At 35.4% G+C, this 15,972-nt stretch overlaps 1 protein-coding gene and 1 pseudogene across 1 annotated transcript; both read right to left on the bottom strand.

The window, feature by feature from the left end:
• Positions 1-758: 758 nt before the first annotated feature.
• Positions 759-1,690, bottom strand: LOC112828957 (olfactory receptor-like protein OLF2; annotated as a pseudogene).
• A 12,475-nt stretch (positions 1,691-14,165) lies between these two features.
• LOC112828959 (olfactory receptor 5W2-like) lies at positions 14,166-14,975 on the bottom strand. Its single transcript, XM_025878196.2, has one exon. The coding sequence runs from the start codon at positions 14,973-14,975 to the stop codon at positions 14,166-14,168; it is 810 nt and encodes a 269-aa protein (XP_025733981.2).
• Between the last annotated feature and the right edge of the window lie 997 nt (positions 14,976-15,972).

The following is a 15,972-nucleotide window of genomic DNA, read 5'->3' as shown; positions in this document are numbered from 1 at the left end:
AAAATAGCATTACTGTTTTATTTTTTTAAGATTTTATTTATTTTTTATTTGAGAGAGAGAGAAAGAGAGCTTATGTAGGAGGACAGGCGAAGGGAGGACAGAAACTCAAGCAGACTCTGTGCGGAGTGCAGAGTCTGACATGGGGCTCAGTCTCACCGCCCTGAGATCATGAAACCAGGTGTCGGATGCCCAACCGACCGAGCCACCTAGGTGTCCCCAGCTTTACTCTTATAAACAATTTTATTTTTTCATAAACAAGTAAATTTGTTGTTTCAAACAATTTCCTTCACTATATTTGAACAATGTACTTTGGGTTTATAGTGTCTAGTATTTTTTTTTTACATTATGGGTAATTATAGTTTATTATAAGTAATTTAGTATTACTTAATTAAAATTGTAATTTGCATTAGGCAATAAGATTTATTAGTAAATAAACTGCTAGATTCACCATGAAATTCGAAGTACGTAAAGGTACTTAGAAAATACTCAAGAACACATAGAAAATCAATTCATGAACAAATGAAAGATTGAGGAAACAAAAATTTTGCAAACTAGGAGTCTAGAAATTTCCCACAAATGGGGAGTACCAAATATAAATTCAAGACATAAAATGAACCACAGAGTATTTAGGGAATGACACGTTATGGCATGGCTGGTAATGTTATAAATACTCATTGAATCACCACATCAAAATCACAATTTTGATTTCCATGAATTATAGTGTAAGAATGGGAGAAAATATACATACATGTATGTTTTCAATGAAACCACTTTTTATTTTTAAGATTTTTTTAGGGCCTCTTTCACATCCTTGTTCCATAGGCTATAAATCAGAGGGTTTAGCATGGGAATCACAAGGGTGTAAAACAATGAAATAATTTTGTCTTGATCAAGAGAGTAGGAAGAACTCGGCCGGAAATACATGAAGAGCAGAGTTCCCTGGAAAATTGCAACAGCAGTTAAGTGGGAGGTGCAGGTGGAGAAAGCTTTGAATCTCCCCTCCGCAGAGTTGATCTTTATCACTGCTAGGATGATGTAGCAGTAAGACACAAAAAGCCCTGAAAGAGTAATCAGTTCAATGAATCCAAAAATGGTGAATATCACTAACTCATTAACTTGTGTATCTGAGCAAGATGACAAGAGGAGAGGTAGGACGTCACAGAAGAAACGGTTAATCACATTCGACCCACAGAAACATAACCGAATGTTAGTATCATATTTACTGAAGCATCCACAATTCCCACCATGTAAACCCCAGCCATGAGCAAGGAGCACACTCTGCTGGACATGCTGACTGTATAGAGCAAGGGGTTACTAATGGCCTTGTACCGATCAAAGGCCAACACTGTCAGAAGTAGACACTCAGAATCTACAAAGGTACAGAACACCAACCATTGCAGAGCACAGCCATAGAAGGGAATTGACTTGTTCTTGGCTATGAAGCCTACCAGCATCTTGGGTCCAACTGCTGTAGAATAACAGAGGTCACTGAAGGAGAGGTGGCTGAGGAAGAAATACATGGGTGTGTGAAGGTGGGAATCCATTCTAATTAAAATGATCATCCCGAGGTTTGCAACAAGAATGATGAGATAGAAAATTAGAAATGTGATAGAGTCACTTTAACTCCAGGGTCATTGCTAATTCCCAAGAGAAGGAATTCGTTCACAGAAGAGCAATTTTTTCCAACCATTCTTCTTGATTCATCTAAAATGCTACAGAAATAATCAAGAAATGGTAGCCCAAAGTTTTAACTCTTTTTGACACACAGAAAACTATCATCTCTAAATTAAAAGGGATGTATTTCAGTACATCATATTCTTTATAGTCTTATTCTTCAGACAGACAAGTTTCATTGTTATGTTGCTGACAAAAGCAAAATGTTTGGGAAAGATCTTAGAGAAAATTTGATTCCAAATGTGGATATCATCCATAAGGTATATGATCTGTGTGCACCTGCATTGCTTTATCCCAGTGGGCAATCATGAATGAAAGCTCATTACAGGTCAAATGTAATATGAAAGCAATATCTAAATTAAAAACAAGGTTGGAATATGCATTCTTATATTTTAAAAATAAATAGCTAATTGAACACAAATGATTACATTTTCTCAGTTCTTTAAGTATCATGATTTTTTAAGCCTCTGTATTAAATTCAGAAACAATGAACGTACCTCTGATTTAAGAATAATGAGCAATATGTTTGTGACTATCCCCATCCACAATGTTTTTAGTATTTATTTAGACATTAGATATATTCTAATAAACTTTTCTCTAGTAATATATTACTATTTTGCCACGTTTTTATTATTTACATGCAGGAGTGACCTGGTGCTAAAGGATATTTCTCTTGATCAGTAAAAAAAAGAATACTAAAAATAAGTGGAAACTACAGTATTTAACACATACTTTTCCATCTCTTTGTATTTTAAACCTGACTTGTTTATTAAAAATAGAGATGGGTGGGCACCTGGGTGGCTGTTAGACACCTGGGTGGCTCAGTTGGTTGGATGACTGCCTTTGGCTCGGGTCATGATCCTGGCGTCCCAGGATAGAGTCCCACATCAGGCTCCCTGCTCAGCTGAGAGTCTGCTTCTCCCTCTGATTCTACCTCCCCTCTTGTGCACTCTTTTCTCACTCTCTCAAATAAATAAATAAATAAAAACTTTTAAAAAAACAGAGATGGGAACAAGAATAATGTATCTTTTATAGGTGTGTGTGTGTGTGTGTGTGTGTGTGTGTGTGTGTGTGTGTGTGTGTATACATGCCCCTGTCTTCCTGTTGAAAGGTGAAAACTGGAATATGGGTGATCTGACTTTGTTTTCGATTTGAATAAAAACAATATGTGGTTCATATGGGGTTGAATGTACACAAATTAGCATTTGTGTTTTGATACCTCAACTATTACAGATAAAAATAGAAAAAAATATTAACTTTGCATATACCCTTTTGTAGATATTAAAAAAACCCACCTTTTTTCTTTTTAATTTTGATTAGGATATAAATAAGTAAAATTGTTTATTTGCTAATCAAAATGGATGTGATTAACCTTGCTTAAATGAGAAATATCTCCTTTTTTGCCATTAAATTGCAGAGTATTAACCAAAGGAAATAAGTAAAAAAAACATTTATAATTTTTTAAAAATTTGATTCCTCGTTTTTCCAAATATAAGCATTTTATTTCTTGATTTTTTAAATTTAATGACTCAGAAACCTACCTGTGATGGGTAACTCCTTCTGTGCTTGCCCCTAGCAGCTGAACCATACAGACAGATTGCATTTTATTTTCACTCAGCGTCATTTGGGGCTGAAGTCTCTCACGCCTTGGCCTCACACTTTTATACTATACAAATCTGACTAATTAGATTTCTAGTTCTGTGTTTTCCCTCATGAATATTGCAACAATTTCAGCAAAGTCTGAGTTTCAACTCTTTGTACTTGTACCAAATAGATCTTTAGGAAGATAAAATGATTTTTATAGTATGATTCATTGCTGTTCTGAGTCTATACCATCTTCCTCCAGTCAGATGAGGCTTCTAATGAAACTCAAAGAGACCTTCTACTTAATTACTTTATCTGTTAATTATTATCTATTCTGTTTAATTTATTACATTAATAAGTTTATTAAATAAAATGATTATTTTCCTGTTAATTATTGCCTACCCTAATTTTTTACCTGTTTCTTTTATTTCTGAAACAAACTCCTTCACCTTCCCACTTAGAAACAGAACACTTCTTCAATGGTTATATTAAATACATTTTTTTCATTAAGTACATGTGATTCAATTCCTCCAACCACATCATCTAACCGGATTTCAATTATTTTATGACTATCATATCCACTGTGCATAGCACACTTTTCCTTGCATTATCTTCACTTTATTCAGCTATGTGTCTACATTGTTATTTCTTTAGTAATAATAGCTGCATTAAGCTAATTTCCTTATACCCTACAGCCCTAGCACCAGCTCTGGTACAAGTAATGTCTAATTGAATCTTTGTTCTGAAGTATTTTAGGTGGATAGGCTCATGGGTGATCAACAAATAGTTGAAATGCAGAGATTTTGCAAACTGTTTCAACTAACATAGATCGTATATTACATGTGTGCATGGAAGAGGGTTTAAGAAAAACCAAGGTTCTATTCGTTTCTTAAAAATTTTGTTTGCTTTTATTTATTCCAATTTTTACAAAGTTGAGAAGTATTGGAGTGTAATTTTGTGTCCTCTCCAAATCCCTTCTAAGAGTTGTGTTGTAATGCTCAATGATCCCTGAACCTTTTCCTATCGTCTTGGTCCCCGTCACTATTGATGACCATCAGCAGTAACCAGAGCTAATCAGTCCTTCACACTGACCTGACTGGTATAAACTTTCATCTACCCTTCCTTTCTGTAATGTAAAATTCAACTCTCTTTTCAATCAGTGCATTTTGTTCTGTGTGTGCTTGCAAGGAATAAGAAAAATTCATTCACACATACTTATGTATTTAATTTGAATATATGAAAAGCTAATAACAAAATAATGGGAAAATGAGATTTTTGAAGATTCTACTACTGACTGATGGTAGTTGTGTCTAATTAAAGATGGTTTCAAATTCTCTGACATTTCTCCCATGGACACATGATGTCTTCCCCCGTCCCCCATTAAATTGGGTTAGCCTTTGACTGCTTTGATGAATACAGTATGGAAAAAATAATTATCTTTCTGGGACTAGTTTTCAAGAGGCATATACTTTTTTACTAACATATTATTTTAACAAAGTTAATAATAATCAAAACTAGAAACAAAGAGATGATCATGAATAGGGGAACAAATTAATGGATTAAGATAGTTCCATGATATGGATCGTTATAAATCATTAAAAGGAATATATTGGAGTCCTTTATATTGGTGCAGAAGGATTTGCAAAAGACTAAAGTTAATTGGGAAATTTAACATGCAATGAATCATATATACACTATTTTCTGAAAAGCAAGTGATGATCATATATTTACTAATGAATGAGCATGGTGAAAAATAAGAAAATATAAAGAACAAGCTGTTATCATAGGTCATGGGATTTTTGAAGTGTACATTAGGAGAAAAAGATGTAGCATACTGGAGATGAATGTGTGAAATAAAGTAATGAAGGGAAAGATTATCCACTAAGAAAGTAAAATTCAAAAGTCTGTAAGATTATCTCATTTTTAAAAAATTACATGTTTGTGTATGTGTGTGTGTTTTCATTTATGTATTTCCATGAGGCTATCATTTCCTAGTTTTACTGAGATACTGACATGTAAGATTGTACAGGTTTCTCCCACTTTTTAAAAGTTTGTGTCATACCACTTCGTTTTTACAACGACTACATTTGTACCAGTTTTTGCTAACTTGCCTGATGTGTGGAAGCCACTCAGCTAGTTTCTTGATCTCTTTCAGAAGGAATTGTAGGTATTCATTTGGTGTGTCCATGGGAAGAGAGGTGCTGGAGCCTCCTTTGTTACCCTATTTGAAGACTTCCCCTTGGCCCTGATAATACTGCCCTTGGAGACAGCTGTTTGCCATGAGTCCCTGGGGGTAGGTGAGAAGGATACGCTGCAGAGTGACTGAGAGGGGAAGGGAGTGGTGAGGATTGAAGTGACAGGTAAGAGTATACAAAACCTTTTGATACGGTGTCCCCTACTTATGTGAAACACCTAGACATTCATTACAGGCCATCTGCCCCAGCTTCTATGTGAGTCACGATTCCCTAAAAGATATTTTCCATGATGTTATTCAATTACACAAATTCAGAGAGAGGAGGCCCACGACTAATTGAATCAGTCAATTCTCCTTTTGTAATTCTACTTATAGGGCTTAAAATGTCCTATTCTTCAGTTTAAAACCACTAGATCTGATGAAACAGCTAACACATAGATCAGTTTTTAGATGCTGTAATACCTAGTTGTCATAAGGCAGAGAGATAAGTTAATCATATTACAGGTTTACACGCTCTTAATTGGTAGTAATCCACTGAAACCCCATACTTTTTGGACAATGCATTTCGAACAGTGTTTTCTACCTAGCTGCTACGGGTAAGTAATAACTCCAAAAGAGTATGTGTTAATTGGAAAAATGTCATACAGGTGGAAACCCTTACAGCCTTTTATTAAAAAATAATAATAATAATAAAATTCTCCATAGGCTTTTTTCCAGCATGGTACTTTGTGAAAAGTCAGAACATTCAACAAGTGCTCCTTTGAAAACCAGAGACTCTTCTTGGGCTTTACTTCCATTCTGAAATGTTTTCACGCAAAGGCATTTTGCAATAGAAGCTAAAAAATCTAAGACATTCATTGGCTTTTTTAAAAATTATTGTTATGTTATGTTAATCACCATACATTACATCATCAGTTTTTGATGTAGTGTTCCATGATTCATCGTTTGCGTATAACACCCAGTGCTCCATGCAGAACGTGCCCTCCTTAATACCCATCACCAGGCTAACCCATCCCCTACCCCTTCCCCTCTGGAACCCTCAGTTTGTTTCCCAGAGTCCATTGGCTTTTAACTTCTACAATGGTAATGGTTAATTAAGAGTGTCTTTGAGCCTTACATGGTCCTTCAAATATATGCCATATATATGTTGTCTCAACAGGCTGATGCAGCGCTTTGATTATTAGAAACTAGAACAGAGATAGATGAAATCAATAAATAGCAAAAATGCACTTCGTACATGGTTTATAGATATAATTGTTAGAATATTCTTTCTATTCTGTTTAAAAATGGGCAGGGATAGTGTTTTTCTTCATTTCTCTTTCTCTTTCACACACTAGATATTTCTATATCTATCTATATCAATCCATCTACATATATATACATCTGAATTCAAATCAAATATCTTTTTTGGCCATATTTAACAGACAGTGATTGCTTTTAAAATTTGTAAACATGCATTAAATATGGTATCACCATAAAACCCTTATTTTGAGTTCATGTCTTTATTATAAAAATAATATGGATCTGCGTTTAACTGGAGAAGAGTCAACCTGAATAAAAATGACTGATAATGTGTTATTTCTTTCTGAAACTGAATAAGAAGAGAGTATCCATTTTTGTTCAATGACACTTAGGACTTACATCTCTGAAGTCTATCCTAATTCACTATGTGGTAAAAATATGTAGTTAATTAAGATTTTCTCCACAATAAATGGGACAACTTTGTTTATGTGAACTGAACATTTTTATTTTTATGAAGAAAGAAATTAACTAAAAAAAATTAAATATGAAACCACAAAAAAAGTAAATATCTACAACTGAACTAGTGATGTTTTTCTTAGATGTAAGAAGGACACACTGACCCACCTTTTTCCTCCTGAAAGCAGGAACCTAAATTTCCCATGTGAAAAGTGCCCTCCCCTGTACCAGAAAGGAGAAAGACATCTTTATCGCCAGAGAAATTCAGGTTCAAAAAGGATATGTAAATAACCCGTGTTACTTCTTTACTAGTTTACTACCCAAAGCCCAAACTGCTTTGTATTGTTTCTTTGTATAGAATGTATAAAAGCTGCCTGCTTTGGTCACTGAGTCTCATATTTCTATGTGTACCCGAGCATACGAAATTAATTTTGTTTTCTCCTGTTAATCTGTTTTATGCTAATTTAATTATTAGAACGGCCAGAGAACCTGGAAGGGAAGAAAGGGAAAGTTCCCCTTCCCTATAATATACAATTCTTTATATCATAAATAACTTGAAATGAGTGAGAGTGTGCATATATAATTCTTCTTTGCTGTATTTCTTTATGGAAATTCTTAGAAATGGACTTACGGGAGAAAAGAGACCATTTTGGGGAGTTGCTTTCAAATGCTAGGAGTTTTCATAAATTATTTCTTTCATTACTATAAAATATCACATATTTACTACGTTATCTCCTGTATTCCAACTGGTTATTAACAATCTCCTCCGACAGATACAGACAGTGGTATCTGAAGTCTCACAGATACTAGGGTTTTCCGGCTGCAAACCTCTTGTTCTCAATAGATTCCTAATGACAGCATCATGAAATAAATCCGTCTAGGAAATAATTCTCTCGGTTAATCTCATGGAAGACTAATGGGCGCCTGGGCGGCTCAGTTGGCTCAGGTCGTGATCCCAGAGTCCTGGGATCGAGTCCCACATCAGGCTCCTGGCTAGATGGGGAGACTACTTCTCCCTCTGACCCTCTCCCCTCTCTCTCATGCTGTTTCTCTCTCTCCCTCATTCTCTCTCAAACAAATAAATAAATAAAATCTTAAAAAAATAATTCTTAGGGCGCCTAGGTGGCTCAATTGGTTAAGTATCTGCCTTCGGCTCAGGTCATGATCCTGGAGTGCCGGGATCGAGTCCCACATCGGGCTCTCTGCTTAGCAGGGAGTCTGCTTCTCCCTCTGACCTCCCCCCACCCTTGTGCTCTCTCTCTCTCTCATTCTCTCTCTCAAATAAATAAATAAAATCTTAATCTCATGGAAGACTAACGTGTGTTTACCTTAAAGTCTCATCTGAAAAGTAAAAAAAAACAGTGATGACAGATTTTCAGGGTCTAAACCACTAAGAGTTCCTCTAAGTGTGCTCTGTGATGCAGCGGGATTTCAGCCTGAGCGGTTCATGACCGCGGGAAGCATAGAGGGTCACCAGATGGAGACGTGCTCTGTGCTCTATATTACAACTGACCTCTAGAACATCACTGACATTGGTATGAAGAGAATATAATGTGGAGGGGGCTGCATTGCATAAATAGAAAATAAGAAAATTGGTGGCCCTGAGGCTGTGCACCATGGCAACCCCAGGGGATGCTCTCTGGACTGGTCATATCCTGAGTGACATTTTACAATATGCTAATCAGGGCAATACACCTGACACCACAGATTGCTACTGTTGATAGATATTTCCAGATAATGTGTAATAATTATGCACACCCACTATATTTTCTGAGTCTTAATATAGTTAATTTAATTGCTACTAAACCAGTAAATGCATAAGCTAAGGAAGGAAGAAAGTAAGCTGTGTTAGGCATATACGAGTTTCTGTTCTTGAGTCCTCCGGGTACTCTCCTATTTATTCAGAAACTTCACCTGAGAGTTAGCAGGGGCACAGGATTGCTTCGTTTGTTTTGTTTTGTTTTTTTTCCTCTCTCTCTCTCTTTTATTAGTATGTTGTTTTTGTTCCTTGCTTTCTATAAAGCTAGAACAATCCTCAACAAAATTAGTACACTTTTAAATTTGGAAAGTGTGATGGTCCCAATACTAAGATACCAAAAATATTGCGTGGGAGATATTGTGGATGCAAGGTAAAACCGTGTAACCAATTGTTACTAATTGCCCAAGAGTTAAACTCAAGAAACTGATGCATTTGTGTTTCCCAAGACATTTTCTACCATTGTTTACTTCTTTAGTACATATTTGGAGGATGTGGAATTGTCCTTGGTCCTTTCTTCTGATTCCTTTCAAATTAATTGTTCCCTCAGGCACTCCCTTGCCCAGAGGGACCTGAAAATCCCTCAGGTTCCATTTTGTTCAACCAGGACCTAACTTTAGCCTCTCAAACAGGGCTTCTCCTCAAGATCATGTAAACTAACTTCCCTTCAGAATACTCCTTCCCATGATTTACACCTGAGGTTGTGTGACTACACATTAGATAACCTAAGTTAATTCCCGATGGATCTCAGTTTTCATTAAGAATAGAGTTATAAATAATTGAAAAAAAGAATGTTTTTAGGAGAAATTCTATACATGAGTTACAAGCACCTGAGAAAAAAATATCTCTAACTACAGGTTTCTGGACAACCCTGGTGATACTAAAGCAATACTCTGTAGGCAAGCATCCACCCAGAAGATCACACTTTTCAGAATATAGTTATCTGTCCCTGAAACATTGAGTAGCATGACAAAGGGTTCCTGGCATGATGCTGGTACCAAAATACACTAACTTTCCCTGCCGCTGGAGGAAACACTAGAAGTGCCCGTAGGTGGATAAAGGCATTGTTCTCTAAGCAAGTCAGAATTTTTAATAACATGAAGAAGGTACACAGAGGTATTCTATGACATATGTGCATTACATCAATTTTATGGATATATTATGAACATCACTTATTGTGTGCAAAGAACACAAGATTTAAGAAAAACCCTGTGGTTGCTTACAATCTGATAGAAAATATATTTTGTTTTTGGAAAATATATTTAGAGTATCATATATATATATGATATATATAAATAGATAGGTATAGATATAGATATTTCTAGAAAATTTTTATTTGAGAAAGTGTACTGCAAATATTTTCAGAAACAAAGATTCCCTTCACTCAGAACGAGGCAAAAAAGGAACACTACTAGCATCTTCAGAAATCATCCCTAGAACCACCGCAAAGTGATGTCTAGTGTGGTAGGTTAATTTGCAAGTTTTTTTTTAATTTCATAAGATGGTGGTTACTTTATTTCTTAATGTTTCTAATTTTTATATAAATTCTAGTTAGTTAACATATAGTGCAATATTAGTTTCAGGAGTAGCATTAAGCGTTTCATCACTTCCATATAACATCCAGTGCTCATCACAAGTGCTCTCCTTAATACCCATCACCCATTTAGCCCATCCCCCACTCACCTCCCCTCTAGCAGCCCTCAGTTTGTTCTCTGTAGTTAATAATCTCTTTTATAGTTTGCCTTCCTCTCTTTTTTTTTTCTTTCTCCTATGTTCATCTGTTTTGTTTCTTAAATTCCACACATAAGTGAAACCATATGGTATTTGACTTTCTCTGACTGACTTGTTACACTTAACAAAACACTATAGGGGCGCCTGGGTGGCTCAGTTGGTTAAGCGACTGCCTTCAGCTCAGGTCATGATCCTGGAGTCCCGGGATCGAGTCCTGCATCGGGCTCCCTGCTCAGCAGGGAGTCTGCTTCTCCCTCTGACCCTCCCCCTTCTCATGTGCTCTCTCTCTCTCATTCTCCCTCTCAAATAAATAAAGAAAATATTAAAAAAAACCCACTATCTAGCTCCATCCACGTCATTGCAAATGGCAAGATTTTATTCTTTTAGATGGCTGACTAATGTATTTATGTATAATATTACATCATGTTGGGATATATATATATATATATAATCTCAATATAGGTGGAATTTAAGAAACAAAACAAAAGAGCAAAGGAAAAAAGAGAGAGAGAAAGAGAGACAAACCAAGAAATAGACTTCTAACTATATATGGAGATATCCTAGTTGTTTTCAGTTTAATACTATGATAACGCAATGATGAATGTTTTTGTACATGTCTTTGGGCAAACATAGTCACTCATTTCACTTCAGTATAAATCTGGGAATAGAATTTTATGTCATAAGACATTTCTGTGTTCAGCATGGACAAGCATAGAGCTTTACAAAGTAAAATGCCAGTTCTCCCCTCTACTCTCAGTGTGTAAGAGCCATGGTTGCTCCAAATCCTCATCAATACTCAGCATTTCAATTGTTTACATATTTTGCAATTCTGTAGGTGAGTCATAATATACTACATTTAAGTATTCATTTTTACTCTTTGAATACCAAGAAAGTTGGATATCCATTCTTGAAGTGTCTATGAAATTCTGAATTTGCATAACTGTCCCCTCAAATGGGTCATATTTACAAGCACTTGGCCTTCTGAAATTTATATTACCTGGCTTTAAATTTAGGGAGAGGAAGCCCACAATTAATTGAAATCAGTCAATTCTATTTTTGGAATTCCATTTCTATTTCTCTGTTCAAACCCCCTAGATCTGATAAAGCAGTCAACATGTAGATCAAATCAATCTTTAGAGGCTGTAAAATATGGTTGTCATAAGGGAACAAGGCTGGTTAATCAGATTACATATTGAAATCCTCTAAGTTTAAACAACAACCCACCCACACTCTATTTTTCTTGGACTTGTGTATTTAAAACAATTTTTTCTTCCATTCCGCTGCTCATAAGTAACAATTTCAAAAGTGTATGTGTTCATTGAGAAAATATGGTGCAGATGGAAATCTTTAAAGCCTTTATTAAAAAGAATACATTTCTTTGCAGTTTTGTTTTGTTTTTTTCCCCCAGCATGATACCTAGTGGAAGACTGACCAGTCTTCCACAAACGTCCCCTTAAAAAGCAGAGGAGCTGTTTCATCCACTCTGAAGTGTTTCTGCACAAAATATTTAAAAATAGCAGCTACAAAATCTAAGAAATTCAATGGCTTTTAGCTTCTACAATTTTAATAGATAATTAAGAGTGTCCTTGGGTCTGATACAGTTTTTTAAACATAAGGATATTTCCATGTTATTTCAACAAGCTGCCTTTTGCTTTAACCATTAGAAACTAGAGCAGAGAAAGATGAAATAGACCAATATCAAGAACATACACAGACGAATGCTCTTTACTTCTTGTGTAATTAATATGTAGGTCTTTATTGATCCATTACTTTAGTATCCACAACCATTTTATGACTTTATGTACTTTCTTAAAAGTTATAATATATATAACATAATATAATATATAATATATATATTCTGGCCCCATGACTTACAATCATATAATTGTGTTACTAACTTATAATAAATACTCAAAAATATTATCTGGTGTTTTTAATTTATTATTTATTTGCTTTTCCATTTTGTGTCCTGGGGTGTATGCAGGTGTTTTGGATAATGGGGATGAAATGTTCAATCCTTGATCAAGAATGCTTCCAGTCTCATATTAGAAGCAGTGATTTAATAAACAGAATGATATTAAAACAGTGTTTAAAGGAGAGGTTTTACTGTGCATTACAAAAATGGACATTTATCCAGGACTGAGAAGGGACCAGGAGAGAAGGAAATTTCCCTGGAGCGATGATAGAGGAATCGATTTTTGATAATTATAGGACAATGAAATATTCTACCAAAGCCCCTTCCACTACTCTTTATAACCTAACCATTTGACTTATTTTCTTCTTTTTTCCCCCAGCATTCTTAGGATAAAATTTACATATGGCATTGGGCCTTTTTAAGGTGTACAATGCGTGTTTTGATATATGTATAATTTGTGAAATCATCACTGCTGATAAGGTTAATAAACAAATTCATTACCTTACTTAGTTACCAATTTTTTGTAGTGTTGAGGACATTTAAGAGCAAATTCTTAGCAAATTTCAGTTACACAATACAGTATTGCTAACTAAAGTCACCATGTTGTACAGTACATTCCCCCAAACTTACTCATCTTATAACAGGATGGTTGTATTATTTGACCAACATCTTCCCATTTCCCCCGCTCCCCAAGCCCCTGGTAATCACCATTCCACTCTTGCTTTTTATGAGTTCAACTTGTTTAGATTCCACGTACAAGTGAGATCATACAGTATTTGTCTTTCTCTGTCTGACTTATTTCACTTAGCATAACTTCCGTCCTCAAGGTCCATCCATGTTTTGGCAACCACACTTCTTTACTTCTAAAATGTCACCACTTGTCCACTTCAAGATGTCTCTAATTGTCAGATAGTCTGCCTATTATCTTTACTTCTCCCAACTTGCATTTTTTGAGATCTGAGACTCAGTATCTCTAGCCAATGAAGCCTTTCTTTTACTCTAGATTTAGACGTTTTCTTTGGATAAAAGCCCCATGTTTTTACTTCATAATGAGTTTGAGACTTGCGAATTACTTGGTGCTTAAGTAAGTAATGTTGATTACTTTGAATAAATTATAAGATTCATTAGGATGAACACTACTAGATGTACCATAAGATATAAAGCAGTTACATACTCAAGTTCGCTTAGTAAACACACAATACATCTAAGTGTAATAAATTGATGTTTGAAAGAAAGAATGAACAAATAAATATCTGACAAAATTAGAAAGGTCAGGAAAGCTTTCCACAAAGTGGGAATACTATATATAAAATGTAGACACATAATAAAGTATGATATATTTAGGGAAATGCGAAATTATAGTGATAGGGCTTTAAAACGAACTCATTTTGTTAAATTAAAGTTTTTGAGACAACTTTGTTTCTCTTGTGTTATGCAATATAATTTTACAAAAACAACAACCACAATGCCTGTGTATGTGATACAAATACTTAAAACCACTTTTTAATTTTCAGTTTTTTCAAGTCCTCTTTCACATCTTTGCTCTGTAGGCTATAAATCAGTGGGTTTAATGTGGGAATCACAAGGGTATAAAACAATGAGGTCATTTTATCTTAATCAAGAGAGTAGGAAGCACTCGGCCGGAAATACATGAAGAGCATGGTTCCCTGGAAAATTGCAACAGCAGTTAAGTGGGAGGTGCAGGTGGAGAAAGCTTTGAACCTCCCTTCAGCAGAGTGGATCTTCATGACTGATAGGGTTATATAACAATAAGAGATGAGAACTCCAGAAATGATACTCAGTTCAATGAATCCAAAAAAGATGAATAATGCCAACTCATTGATCTCTGTATCTGAGCAGGAAAGGAGGTAGAGTGGGGGTAAATCACAGAAGAAATGATTGATCTCATTCAATCCACAGAAACATAAGTGGAATGTTAAAGTCGCGTGTATCAAAGCATCTGCCGTTCCCAGCATGTCAACTCCAGCCATGAGCAGGGAGCACACTCTGTTGGACATGTTGGCTGTGTAGAGTAAGGGGTTGCCAATGGCTTTGTACCGATCAAAGGCCATCACTGCCAGAAGTAGACACTTGGAATCAGCAAATATACAGAAGATCAAAAATTGAAGAGCACAGCCAAAGAAGGGGATTGATTTGTTTTTGGCTAAAAGGTCTACCAACATTTTGGGCCCAACTGCTGTAGAATAGCAGAGGTCACAGAAGGAGAGGGGGCTGAGGAAGAAGTACATAGGTGTGTGAAGCTGGGAATCCATTCTAATTAAAATGATCATTCCAAGATCTGCAACAAGATTAATGAGATAAACAACAAGAAACATTGTAAATAAGGTCACTTTCATCCCAGGGTTATTGGTAATGCCCAAGAAAATGAATTCTGCCAAGGATGTGCAATTTCCTTCATCCATTCTTCTATATTCTTGTCTAAACTTTTGAGAAAATGATCAAGAAAATGATAGATGCACATACAACTCTTCTGACAACCACACAATATCTATAAAGCAGAACACAATTTCTTTCTGCAATTGTCTTGTAAACTCATAAAATTACTTGGTCAATAGTCACTCTTTAAAGACACATTACTATATAATGTGACAGTAATAAAAAATATTTATGGTAGGTAGGTTGAGGAACTCTGATCTAAATCTAGATGACATTTATAAGGTATGAGACTTTCTACAAGCTCTTTAATTTCTCCAAGCATTTCCTCCCTTGTATCAAGGAAGATATTTGGATGAATTGATATCTCATTACATCTTCAAAAATTATATGGAAGGGGGTTCCTGGGTGGCTCAGTTGTTAAGAGGCTGCCTTCGGCTCAGGTCATGATCCCAGGGTCCTGGGATCGAGCCCCGCATCGGGCTCCCTGCTTTGCGGGAAGCCTGCTTCTCCCTCTCCCACTCCCCGTGCTTGTGTTCCTGCTCTTGCTATCTCTCTCTCTGTCAAATAAATAAATAAATAAATAAATAAATAAATAAATCTTTAAAAAAAATTATATGGGAGAAACACCAACGTTAGAGAAACCGGGCTGTAAAATGTAGGACTAAGCAATTTTGTATGCTTGAAAATATTCCATGAACACACAAAAAAGAGTATATTATATCTTCAAAAAACACGATTAGGTTAAAAGATTTTTTGTATTCGTTTTAGAAACAATGATCATGTCCCACATTAATAATAATGAAAATAATTATGTTAATGATCCTGGTCTGAGTTGTCTTTATTGTTTGCTGAGACATGAAGTAAGCATTATTCACCTTTCTCTAGAAATGTATTATTGCTTTGCCACAGTACTCATGACCTATTTGTGGAGTGGTTTGGTGCCGAAGGAGGAGTCTTTAACCAAAGAAAAGTTCTAAAAAAAAAAAAAAGGTAAAAACAACAGAATTTAACACATACATTTGC

Source organism: Callorhinus ursinus, unplaced genomic scaffold, assembly GCF_003265705.2.
Source record: "Callorhinus ursinus isolate GAN/ISIS: 27379988/994484 unplaced genomic scaffold, GSC_fseal_2.0 scaffold21, whole genome shotgun sequence".
NCBI lineage: Eukaryota > Metazoa > Chordata > Mammalia > Carnivora > Otariidae > Callorhinus > Callorhinus ursinus.
The sequence above is the reverse complement of the archived record's forward strand: the minus strand, read 5'-3'. Positions and strand labels throughout refer to the sequence as shown.

Coding starts and splice junctions, on each gene's coding strand:
- LOC112828959 (XM_025878196.2), bottom strand. CDS start 14,975: ATGGATGAAGGAAATTGCACATCCTTGGCAGAATTCATTTTCTTGGGC.